This window comes from Spodoptera frugiperda, chromosome 28 (assembly GCF_023101765.2).
Source record: "Spodoptera frugiperda isolate SF20-4 chromosome 28, AGI-APGP_CSIRO_Sfru_2.0, whole genome shotgun sequence".
Taxonomy (NCBI): Eukaryota; Metazoa; Arthropoda; class Insecta; order Lepidoptera; family Noctuidae; genus Spodoptera; species Spodoptera frugiperda.
In genome coordinates, this window is record NC_064239.1 from 1,159,733 (window position 1) to 1,173,741 (window position 14,009).

The following is a 14,009-nucleotide window of genomic DNA, read 5'->3' on the forward strand; positions in this document are numbered from 1 at the left end:
ATCAAAAGTACCTAATTTACCGGTTTTATTGGAATAAAAGATTTGATTACCTTAGACTGATCCACAAATTATTGTTTCGGGTTAGTATCATGTGTATGTGAACTTGTATGTTTGTTTGTTTTAAAAGTCTTTAAAGTTTATTTTGTTTAGCATGGCGATGTTATTTAGAACACCAACGTTACTTAGAAGAATATTTTCTAAGGCTTTGATGGAAACAAGCGAGTTCATTACGACTGTACGTTTCTTTCTAGAAAGTTCCTTTTGAACTGAAGTAACCTTTTGCTTAGAATAAATGTGACATTACAAGGTTGTCAAGTTGACTACTAAGTTATTCTAGTTGCTAAAACAGGTCACGGGTTCAATTCCCGAGTTGGATTAGTATTAGGTTTTTCATTGATGAATATCTAGTACTGTTTTAGTGTTCAAAGTGGTATTTGCTATTGATTCTTATTTTAATTGGGACTCAATTTAAGTACTGTCCAAAAGCGGCGTATTGGTATGAGTCGGAAAATAACAGATTATGATCATAAGGTATGAACTGCATGGTTGGCGCGGTGGTTGAGCAACCAGCTGTCATGCAACGTAGTGTGCCACTCTTTGTATGATCCACAGTGGTTTGGTGATGACACCAGACCATTTGTATGTATGTAAAAGAACCCACGATACAGAAAAAATCCTATAGTGGAGCAAAAAATAAAAGATGTGTTTGTGTATGGGGTTTAACATATATCTCATGTTGACATACCGAAGTCATTCCATAATCTCGGTCACAATCCCATCTTGGAAAAAATCTTAAAAAAACCAACACCATCACTAACGAATCTAATCACACTATGTCATAAGAGCCTTTATCCCGTTGACTTAGAGTGGATTTTCCAAAAATGTCATCGTTTCACTGAGTAGATAGAAGGTTGCAAATTGACGGGTACGTTAACGAACGAATAAGCCGGTTCAAAGAATAACCGCAGTGGGCTTAAAGAGAAGTAAAGGTAAAAAAAAACTGTTGCCGAGTTTTCTGCTCGATTGGACGAAAACCGTTGCTCACCCACTGTGTAACCGCTTTTGTAAAATAGGTTAAGTCATTATTTTATACTCTTACATTTTAAGGCTTCCAAGTTTTAAGACTACCTCGTCTTGTAAATTTTTTGTATGTTAAAAAACGATAATTTTATTAACTATTAAAAATAAATCAAACGTGGAGTTGATAATTAATTATAATTATAAATATTGACATAACATGTTTCTTTAAAAAAGTGAAAACATCTATAAATCTTATGAAAACTTATAATTCTCCACACTTCACTGAAGAATAGGGAAAACCAGTTGATAGCTAGTCAATCTATGAATATAAAGACCATTCGAAAACGACCAAAACTTAGCGTTAACCAAAATCTGGCTAGAATAAACTGCTAAAACTACGAAATATTAGAAAAACATACTCGTAAGTACATTTTATCCCACCAATTTCCCAAAACAAACAAATCACAACAATGCAGAATATTAAACCGTAACTTATGATTGAACACTGGCCTGTTACTATCAGGCGTAATTATGCAACTAGCGTGGAAGTAGGTTACTTGTATCGAGATCTAAGCCGGCATAGTTGGAAGCCACGCATAGCAATCATGGCTGAAATATTGCAACGCATAATTGGTGACGGGTTGACTTGCAATCATTATGGGAAGATATAGTGGTTGGTTGCTTATTTGCATTGTGTTGTGGACCAGTGGACTAGTTAGAATATAGGTTTTTGAAGTAGTTGTTCAGTTAGTTATACATAAGTATAGTGATATGTTAATGTTGTCCCATAGTTTTGACGTCGTATTGTCGTTACATTGTTCCTTCATATATATACAATAGGTAAATGATCAAATAATGTATCAGAGATATTGTTAAAAACATTTTATGAAAAGAGTAACGATGGAGTTTCTTGCTCGTTCTTCAACACCCATCACACAGTCCATTCGAAGCAACACTTTGGAACGAGCGCCTAGCTTCACTGACAGACAGACTGACGGACAATTCAATTTGACGTTTCAAAAGTGCCTAATTTAGGATTAATTGAAATAAATGCTTTGACTTTGACTTTGACTTTAACCGACTTCATAAAAAGGTTCTCGGTTTGATCTGTGTGTACGTAAATATGTGTGCATTTATCTCGTATTTAGCTGGACCGATTTTTATACGAGTTTCAGCATAGTATTTTACAGACTTTGTATAAGAATTAAGGTATATTATTCGACCTAAAAAATGGAGGTTTGAACTTTTAAAGGCAGTTCCCCTTTTTACTCCCCTTTTTACTAAAACAAAGGATTTTGTGAATGATTGATTAGTTTGATTACATATAATACATAAAACTTTAGGAAACAGAGAGTAAAGTTCAGTCATGTATCGCAACAAAACAAACATGATTTACTCTATTCGACAAACTAAATTAAAATAATGTTAGTATTCCATCTTCTTAACGAACATTATTCTTAATTTCATAAATTAATAAAGAAATCCTTGAGATAAGTCTCTTAATACACTTGCTAAGTCTGGCGTAAACATCTTAATAGTTATTTTTTGCCAAAAAATAATACAAAACGAGCTCGATCATGTCGTATGAATAAAAATTAATGTCACTACCAAATCTGGCTAATATCCAAAATACTGTAATGTCTTTGAATATACTTTACAGATATTCTTGAAACTTTTTAAATAAGAGTACTGAATTTCATAAACTTATACAGGTTGTATGCAAAAATAAAAATTTGGAAAAATACTATAAGATGTTCACCAATTTTACTTGAAAAGGTATTCAGTGTCAAAATCTTCAAACATATTACTGAAATATACAATTGTTGGAAATATAAGTATTGTCCAAATATTTTATACACAGATATTTAATAAAATAGAAACCACACTCTATATAAGTAGTGCTACGAATCGCCTATCACATTGTATAAGTAGTGCTACGAATCGCCTACGAGCCGTAGCAACTAGGATACTACGGTGCTACGTTGCTACGCTTTCATATCTACATATTTGTATAAAATGGGTCAATAGCCTAAGTATTTTTCAGGTTATTATTATTATACTCAATTTTTTAGTGTTCAAAGCTCTTTTAGAAATTTGAGTGCCTGGAACCATTTATACTCGTTTTTGCTACAGGTATAACGGGAGTTTCGTCGTCTATAGCAAAATATCAGCAAGCAATTTGTGAAAGTAGCGACGGAACCTTCAGTTTTACGTCTCATATTATGCGTTCGATATAAACGTCAATGAGTATATTCACAACTTTAAGAAATCGATCTATAACACATTTTTATTAATTGGAGAATGAGCAGACGAGTACTTCCAGTTTTTGACTTTATAAATTGTATCAATATGTTTACTGATTTTTAGATAGTAAAGAAGATTGACTAATGCCACAATATAAAAAAAACCCTAATTACTTTTAATTCAGATGAAAGTGGCCCCGGAGCTACGGGCTGCCTAGCGGGTTACCAGGGCTCCGGCTCGAAAAGAAAGTAGTAGGAACGGGGTAGTTTTTAGTCAGTAAGAGTCTGACGCTTCCTCTTTCCTAGCCCAATGCAGGAGAAGTCATTAGACGATTTTCTCCCCTTAAAAAAAAAACAAAAGTAATCTTAAGCATCCATTTCCAATAATCCTCAAAATAACATAAAAAATAAGCCCTCAAAATATGCAAATATTCATTTTAACTTCCTCCTTCTTTATAACAACGACGATGACAATCCCAAAACAAAACACCGCCATTTAATTACAATATAATATCCTCATCTAATCGGCAAATATTTAAACGGAACTGTGAATTTCTTCGTTAATCCACCGCTATTAAATAAACAGGTCTAACCTTCGCAAATACAATCGAGCCTCGGAATTGTTATGACGTCATTGTCAATGTACCCTCAAACAACGTAATCAGAATCAAGAGGTGTGCGTTGTACGTGTGATTACTACTGAATTTTGACAATGGCACTTAGAATTTGTATAGGTTTGGTGTGTGCTAGTTATTTTCCACTTTGTAAATTAGATTAGATTTTATAAATAATAATTTGGAATGATGAATGATCTTCAAGAACTTTGACTGTACGGTTGGCGCCGTAGCTGGGCAACTGGACGTCGTGCAACATGTAGCAGGTTCGATTGTCGCACCTAGCAACTGTTTGTAAGATCCACAAATTGTTGTTTCGGGTTTAGATGTCATGTGTATGTTTGTAAACAAACCCACGACACAGGAGAAAATCCTAGTGTGGGTAACCCCACACTAGAATTTTCTTTCTATAATAAACAAAAAAAAACTCTATAACGTTTATGTTACATAATCAATAACGAAATAAAACATTAGTTATGTCACCCGTAGCTATTTCAGATCGTGTCGCAAACGCAGACAATACATCATTAGCATTGTTAGTCTCAAAAAGAGGAGACTAAGATTTATTTCTTTTTTCGCAACACAATAATTCTAAAGCTACTATATACTGAACTATTTTACTAAGCAATCATGTAAATAAGACAATCGGTTATACATGTGTTTGTAATATGTATATCACATAATAATTTTACGTAACCCTACATGGTTATTGCTGATGTAATACATACATAACAGAGTACATTATCATCTAAAACATCTGTGTTCACAGAACAATGTACAAGTATAACAGATTCTGTCACACATCGTATAAACTAAAACAAAACAACATAAACAAACTCATACATAAACAAATTGTCAATCACAGCCTCTCCTTGACTTTCTGTATCTGAAACTCACGCACACACTTACACAAACGTAATTGACTTACACACACAAACTTGTAAAGTGTTCTTGCAAACACACGCACATTGGTGTATAAGGAAAACGTTTACCCACACACTCATAAGTCGTACTAGTTTATTTGTCAATGTGATCAGTGTTTTACGCACACTGAGATGGGAATCATGGTGGAGCTTTACTTTAGTGTTGTCTATCTATCGATTGGGTTTTGGTATTATTGAAAAATAATGGGAAAATGAATTGATAGGTATATCAGGATGTCGATGTTGGTTGGGTTATTGGAGTAGGCTAAATATACTACCACATAATCTACTATGGATTCGATTCTCAAAGGTAAAAGAATATTTGTGAAGTCCGCTGGTTTTCGTGGAAACGTACTTTATGGCAAAATAGTGCTGTACGAGAGGCAACATTTCTTTGAATAAACAACTTTTTTTGTATGAATCATAACGACCAGATTTTTAATTGATAGAATAAAATCTGAAACCGTGACCTAAATTTTCAAATTCCAATTCCAAAGACACATCGACAGTCACAGCCCTACTTCAGTATACTCACAAACACACACATGGACGTTTGTGTAAGTATGACTAGCCACACGTGAGAAGGTAATTAAGTAAGGCTGGTACCTGATTGACGGCCGCTTGATTGCGCTCGACCCGATCTGCGACCCGCTATGATCTTTGTTCACCCCTCTACTATTGCGTTTTAGGTAGTGTGTTGCTATGTACTAAGAAGCATAGATAAGGTCAATGTGATAATTTCAGATATAAGTCATGTAGACTTATTCAGGCGAATGTATAATTAGTAATGGTTCATTATATGAGGCTTTCCAGAATATAAGTGTTTAGATCAATTGTTACGCAATGTAACGTCACACCTTTTATCCCCGAAGGGGTAGGCAGACTACATTACGGCACGTAATGCCGCTATACAATGTACACCCACATTTCACCACTTGTGTTATAAGTCTCATGTAATAGGGGGTTAGCATATTGCTACAGGGCACAATTCCAAACTCCGTACTACTACTGAAAACTTTTCAAAAAACCGAAAAAAACCAGTAATACTTTGCCCGATCCGGGAACCAAACCCAAGACCTCTCGTTCGGCAGTTGCGACAAACAAATAAATTAAAATATTCCTTGACTTCTAAAATACCTAAAACCAAGCTGTATGTACAATGTATTAATTTAAATCATATGCTACATTTATTGATCTCTATTCATTATCTTCGCGAGATACATCATGAACACCTAAGCAAACAACAATTAAGACATATAATACTACATTAAAATTACATATACCGTAATATACTAGCGACCACATGAACTTGATTAACTCTATCTATTAAAAAAACCGTATCAAAATCCGTAGCGTAGTTTTAAAGATATATATAAACATACAAAGGGACATAGGGACAGAGAAAGCGACTTTGTTTTATACTATGTAGTGATAACACACACTATTTCAAAATAATGAGATTCAAAACGTTTCAGTATTAGTCTCCACAGAGTGCGAGCTTCCAACGCTTGCGTGGGTGTGTGTAAGACGAATGACTTGATTTCATTGTAATGCGGTTAACACTATTATCTTGTTCTGTTCTTCATTAAGCCTTGACGACTTAGAAACTGGGTTTTGACACTCGAATAGGAGGTTTATTTGAATTTAAGCTAGCTACGTTATAAATGTACATATATCGAGTCAGGACATATATAGGCACAGGTAATGTTTTCGGTTTCTATACTTTTATTGTATTGACCATTTTTTATCTCTTTTTAATGTCTACTATTTATATTTCACGTTATACTCAAACATGCCACGGTGACTCGAAGGTTTAAGATATTCGCTTCTCACGTATGAGAGTGCGCGTTCAAAACGTACCAATGCTAAGTACCAATATAACGTTTTCTGAGTTATATGTACAATCTAAGATTATTTAGGCACCACTGATAATGAGTAAAGGAAAACATATTGAGGAAACCTGGGTTTATAATTTCTAATTATAACTTTGAAATAGCCAGCATTCAGCAAGCGTGGTGATAAATGCTCAAACCTTCTCCATGTGAGGAGAGGCCTTTGGTTAGCAGTGGCAACTTATAGGCTGTTGATGCGTGTATAATCAAACCTAGAATAATGTATGTGAATTGAATCCACGCCCTATTTTAATAAGCTTGCTTTATTGCTTACCGTGCAGTCATTTAATAAAATATTATGTCGTTGTAAAGCTATTACAAGCTAAATATTTTTTAAGCTTGGATTTCAATGTAATAACAAATATCACAGTGTAGATAAAATACAAATTAAAAGTTAAAAATAACACAAACAATTGAAAGGCAATCCATCAATAATAATTTTATAGCAAAGAAAAAGTTCATTCAACTGTATCGTAGCAACGTGCTACGGCGTAGCGGCGTAGCGTTGTAGCAGCTGTAGACATTTTATTAACCGTTTTGTTAGACAGACAAGTACGTGTTAGATATTTCGTGTTTTATTGTTTTATCTTTAAAAGATGTGAATTGTTATTGATTTGTCTCGTTTATTGTTATTGAAAAGATTTCGTCTATTGAAACGAAATGCATTTTTATCTCTTTGTCTTATTATGTTCACTGCTCATTTTATTCAATCTTATTTAATGAAAGGATTGGTTTTATTTTTCTAGTAACCATAGAAGTTGATAGCGTTAAATATTAGATAAATAAAGTTACTCGTACGAATGTAAAAAAATCTACAAAGATTTCTTTAAACTGTATCCAATTACCTAAAAACACAAACCGTCTTCCAGCAATCTGAACTCAAAACAAAACTAAAAGAGTCGCCTGTGAAATACTATCAGGCTCTACATAGAGCGACTCTATCTACTATGTAGAGCTGTATCGGAGTGTTGTGTGCTTGCGTAGTTAATAATGCCCTTTGTAACGACTCTACGTGCGTGGCTCTATTGCGAAGGGTCAAGGTCTGAAAAGGATGTGTCTCGGCTCTTAACGAATTCTTTTTTCGTAAGAAAAGTAGGCCTTTTAAGAAATTGGTTTAGATGGAGGGTCATTGAAATGTTTCAGATTAAAGTAGAAATTGGGTTAATTCATTTTTTGTTTATTTACTTGCTAGCTTCTGTCGCCCGCGTTCCAGTGGGATAACTAGTCTAAATTCCTATCACCCAATACAGCGTATACTCTGTTTGTATACTAAATTTTATCAAAAACTGTTTTAATGAAATTTGGTATAATATAGACATTATATCAGCTATCTTGGGTGATAGAATACTTTTTATCTCACAGGAACGTGAGCGAAGCCGCTGACAGAAACTAGTATTCAATATAGATATCAAATTATTTGTATCCAGTCAAGAAGAAATATGATTACGTAATTTCAGGTTTCTAATCATTTCTAATATCCATTGAAGCCTATATTCACAAGTAGATGAAGGAGTCGGTCGACAATTCAATATGGGCCTTCGACTACATCGCTTGGATAGTTTCAATTATACTACTGTGAGGAGTCATTTGATTTTGATATAGAACTGTCATTATTATAATTGGCATATAAAACACTTTTGATTAAAAATTGTGTTTAAGTGTCTTAGAATATTTTTTCAACTAATAATGGAAAAGTTTTGTAACGTTAAAAATATAGGTAATGTCAAATTCATTACTTTTTTCATTTTTACATTTATGAGTCAAAATTTGTCAGTACAAGGCCTCTTGTCACAAGGTTACCTCTCATTCCGACAGTCACATAAACGCTAACTTAATTAAACTAATAAACATAACTTTCGGCTTCGTTCGCCGTCACTCCGTACATAACTCGAGTACTTTGACGAAACTTGCATATAACTAAGTTTGTAAGACGTACACTGTCTGTCATCTCGCACGTGTGCGGTGCGCATGCGCGTCAAGTGCGAGCCTGACTCGCGTGTGACGTCACGGCCGGCTCCGGCACCAGTCCAGAGCCAACAACGGCCGCGCCACACGCCCGCCGCTCCGGCCAAACGCGAAACCACGCGCGTAAACAACAATAATAACAAGCCAATATGAACGCACATTTATGATACTACCCACGACACGCTAAACCTCTTTCGTGTATTTAGTTACAAGTTTTGATGTATTCATTTCAACGTAAATATTATAAATAAATATAAATTTTAATATTATTAATAATAAAAATAAATTAAATTGTGTTTTGTGTGTTGACGTTCAGCGGCGGTTATTGCTGTGTTACAAAATCGATTATAAATCGTGTCTTTTTAGTGCCATTTTTAATTCTAAAAAGTGATATAATAGAAGTAGCGCTAACGATACTTATCGCCAGTACAAAGTTTAATATTTCATTGCCTTCACGCCTCTAAACATAGAATTTAAAAATCTCTTATAATAGCCAAGCTTTCGACTTAGACGCGCTAGTTAGATAAAGACATAGTCAAACGTTATACTATAGTCGATTTTATAAATAAATATATCAATCAAAATTACCTCGATGTCTCTAATCTGTGGAGGTAAGTTTCAGAGGCTGAAAGCTAGGAATTTTACACGTTAGCCAAAAGTATGTTCTGTGTAAGTGTCAATCATATGACGACATTGTCTGGCCTCTGAGTCATAACACGAGAAACAAACAAATTATCATTACACTGAGTTCGTTTACCTAAATCGTGGATATAAAAACATAATTGTCAAATAAAAATCCTCTTTATCTTTAAAAGGTTTAGAGTATCTTATTAAAAAATAACAATATAAAGTTAAAGCGACAGAATGGAAATGTGTTAAAAGGCTTAAAAGCTTTCTTGCGTTAGTAGGGACGTTTGGGAAATGTAAACGGAAAATATTAAAAATTAAGACTCTAGCGTGTTGAGATTTTAAACTTGGCGGTTGTTTCTTTCTGTGTTTACGTTCAGGGAAGTAAAGTATCAAGAGATGGAATTTAATGTAAAATGTAATCAATTAAAATTAAACGTTTAATGAAATAAAGTCTAAGAAAATCAAGACAAAAGATGATCTGTCCATCTTTTGAAAGTTATAAACCTTTAGTAACCACAAAGATAAGTTGAAGGGAAATAAATTTAATGTTATACCTCCCGCTAGCCCTCCGTCAGTTTAGCCTACCGACTCCAAAGTTAGTCTGAGATTTATTGCAGCACTAACTATATTTGACCTCAAAACTAATTATGGCCTCTAAATTTTGCCAGGAAACTGTTAATAAATTAAGTTTTAACAAAATGAAACTTGTGTTTTGTGAGAAAATAAGTTATAATGAATGCTTAATTAAGACTTATGAGAAGTGTTTTATTTTAATTTGTGGTACTATAGTGAAATGAATTTGTTGCGATATTTTTTTTGGAAAGTGAAATTAATGATGTATATTTATTGAGAAAACAAAATAGTGTTCGTTTGAAAATCTAGTTAGAGTCCCTGAATCATAAACAAATCGCTACAAACAATACTCCTAATAACACAGCGTTTTGTAAACATATCTCTCAACGAAACCGCTGTGCACTAATACAAATTTAATAACAAAACAAATGCCATTGCCAAAGTGAATGTTTTCCTCGTACACCTTCATAATAAGATTTCAATTAAGATAAAGTTATTTAAATGTAACGGATGCATCATACAATAATTTCTGCCGAGTTTCTTGGCAGATGCGACTGAACTGGCTCACAGTACCAAGTGTTATTATTTCAGCCAAACGATGAAAAATATTATAGAACTTTTATTTTGGTTTGTGGTTCAGAGTGGATGAAATGAAAAAGTGTGTTTTATCGGCTGACAGTGGTTCGTTGAACAGTGGTATAAATTGAGATTGATTGTGGACAAAAATATTTATGTGTTTGACTTGTCAGTGCATTGAGAATCGTGTTTTTAAAACGTGTAATGTTTTTGTGTTAACAGTAATTTTATTTGTAACGAAATATGTGATCAATATTTTGATGCATAGTTTAGTGTAGTATAATTTATTATTCCTTATACGAAGAATTTTGTCTAAAAAAAGGCCCCAAGGGGCCTTGATAAAATTGAAGAAATCTACCGTATTTGGATCGACAAAGCAATTTAGTTGGGACCCGTCTTTACGAAAACTTGTTTAAAGGGTCAAATAGATTACCGAATAAAGTTCCATCTCTCAGGTAGGCTTTTTAATACGAATAATGGATGAATTCGTCAATACTTTATTGGAATTTAATTTAATTTATTAGTGTCTGAATGGTGATTGTGTGAAAGTAAAAGTGAATTTAAAAATAGTGATAATATTGTGATAGTGATAGTCAATATCCTGGTCAAATATGAAAATATAGAAATATAAATTTTATAACACTACTAAACGTCAATAAAATATAATTTTCTATTCGATAAAACTATTTAATGTATAAAAATAAAAGTCCTTCAAAAACCCAGACAATGTCGCTATATGAAAAACGCCTAAAAAATTACAGTGAAGCTATCGTGTATGAAACATCAGTTTTACAGGTACAAGGTAATAAATACTGATATGATAATATCATGTTCATATTCAAAGCTCTCGTGAGATAAGAATCGAACATTTTGTCCAACGATAACACAATAAGTGGCTAACGTGTAAAAAATTCATAGCAAAAAGCTGATACTTCGTTTTTTAAACCGACTGCGGTGAAAGAATGCCTGTAATTTCAGGATTTTGTTCGGTAAATATTATGTTTTATTTTTTTTGTTTTGTATGAAAATAGTGAACATGCTTTTCGTGTGGTGAATGAAGTGTTATATTTATTTAGATATTGAAAAAAGAGATCAACACATTTCTCGTTTATGAACAAGAATATTTTTTTGTGTGATACATAGCGTTTTATTTGATTCAAATACAAAAATAAACTACATACTACCATCCTATAGTTCTATCAAAGTCATTATAAATATATTGAAGTATAGAATGTACCGTTATTCAAAGTTTTAAGTTTCTTACATTATTTCTTGAGAAGCACACAGATCTGCAGTCTCGTAGCCCGTAGCAATGTAGACACGTAACCTTGCTACGGCGTAGCGGTTAAGACTATGTATGCATATATTTTGAGTCATTTAGAACGCTGTATCTTTAGGACTAAAGTGCTTTTAAATTAGTTTCAAATACATGAATAATAATCAGAAAACTAGTTGTGATTCTATTGAAAATTATTCGTAGTATTGTTGATAACATTTTGTTACGTTTTATTTTAACTCGTGGACTCAGCAAACATTAAATGATATGTTCATAAAATGTAAAAATATATGATTTGCTACAACAACAGTTTAAAGCAAACAAACACAAAAACAGCATGGTTTCGCCGTAGTCGGTTTTTTCAGTGACAATAATGTTTTCAGTGTCAAAAACATAAAACAATTGTTTTTCAGAGCCGAGCGGACTGATGTCAGAGCCAATATTGAGCCTTTACAAATCCCCCTTATCAGGTATGATAGTGTTTCGTGTAGCTAAATATATTAAGGCGGTGATAAGATAAGTGCTGTGTTCGTAATTGTATATTTATTGTGTTTTTATTAAAAAATAATATTAACTACGCAGTTGCTGAAATTTTCTTCTTGTTATTAACTAATTTACCTTGATTTTTAATTAGTGACTCATTATATATAAATGTTATACACGACAAATTATTATATATTATCTCTTCTTTAGTTTCTAGAAAATGCTTACAATTTATACATAATAACGTATGAAAGATTGTCCATAATTTGACGATTTCAGAGCCACTATAAATACAAAATTCGATCCATAACTACTAACCTCATTTTTTATCATTAGAAAATACGAACTTAATATCACACCAATAACATTGAGACATAAAAGCCACACTTAGAATCTACATAATATATTAAAGTACACTTTCATTATAAGTAAATTTTACTCAAGATGTTTTACGTATAATTAAAATGTAGATTGTATAAATCTAATCGAGACAACGTTATACCGCACACATACAATGACACATTTCTAAGAATTCACAATTCAGTACAATTTTATGTTCCAAGGAATTAATAAAACTTTAGAACTGCTTTCAAAGAAATTTCGTTATTAAATAAAACTTTTAATATAGTACGATTCAAGGTTTTATATTAATCATTTCAACTTTTCCTTTTTTATTTGAATTAATATTTAAATTAGTTTTAGTTACACGGTTTATTCATTTAAAAATGCTACGTCTAGTTTAAAATCTAATGCTAATAAAGATTTCAATGTTATAAACACGTATAGATATTTAGCAATTTACTCTTAAAATAGTCCCATTTATTTATGACATAGGGAAACCATATTTGTCGTATATAAAATATTCAAATAGCTTCTTTCTTTACTGCTATAAATCATCCTTATCTAAACTATTAACTACAAAATATAGGAGAATATTCTTCCATCAATATGTAACTGTCAATCACACAATGTGCAATGCATGTATCATTTTATTGGCTTTATTTTGTATAAAGTAAACAGGGCGTCCGTCGGGCCGTGTGTCATCAATCAAAGGCCTTTCAATTTATTACAAAAATGCCTAAACTCGTTCCATGTGAATTTTTAAATTTCGACCTCGTAACCATTTTTTTTTATTTATGCTAGTTATTTGAGTGATTTTTGGTCTTTTGCGTCATTCAGCATCGATACACTGTTGATGTTACCCAGATTTACAATAACATTCCAATCCTCAAATCTTTAATCCCCAAAACGCCGATACATACATACATAACCTCACGCCTGTCCCCCATGGGGGTAGGCAGAGACAATGTAACGCCAATTGCTACGAATCTTACATACCTCTTTCGCTTCATCAACAGCCATCAGTCTTTTCATGACACACCACACTTATAATTCCTCTGGTATTGGTATTATTTACCAGCGGCGTCGTTTGCTTACCATCAGATGATCCATCTGCTCATTTGTCAGTCTATACCATAAAAATGTATTGATAAATCAACTACTACATAAAGAAGTAATATATGAAAGAAATACAGTTCTTGTAATTTTTCACTGCATTTAAGCACCAAAATCATTTTTACGTTCTCGCACCATATTAAATCCAATCTTAATCTCCGAAAAAGCACTTGACCATCTGTTCATAGTGCACTATAACATAACTATGTACATAGTAAAAATAATGACCACTCAACTTAAAATTTGGTCCCTTTTAGCCACCCCCTCCCTAGACTTTCTTTAGCATATTGAAGTCTACTTTCAGTCTAGCCAGATGCGGCACGAAGTTTGTTCTTGCACTAAGTAGTTTTTCGCGTAAC

General features: G+C 33.0%; 1 protein-coding gene across 21 annotated transcripts in view; it reads left to right on the top strand.

Annotated features, from left to right (window-relative positions):
• Positions 1-14,009, top strand: part of LOC118264903 (CUGBP Elav-like family member 3-B) — a 628,396-nt gene that overhangs the window by 52,113 nt on the left and 562,274 nt on the right. The window contains exons 1-2 of one of the 21 annotated variants that reach the window (XM_050705738.1): positions 8,731-9,268; positions 12,126-12,182. The exons of the other annotated variants lie outside the window; for them this stretch is intronic. Of the exons in view, the coding sequence (XP_050561695.1) occupies positions 9,250-9,268; positions 12,126-12,182 (76 nt within the window). The 5' untranslated portion in view covers positions 8,731-9,249. Of the gene's footprint in view, positions 1-8,730; positions 9,269-12,125; positions 12,183-14,009 lie in introns of those variants that run through there. 21 annotated transcript variants of the gene reach the window in all.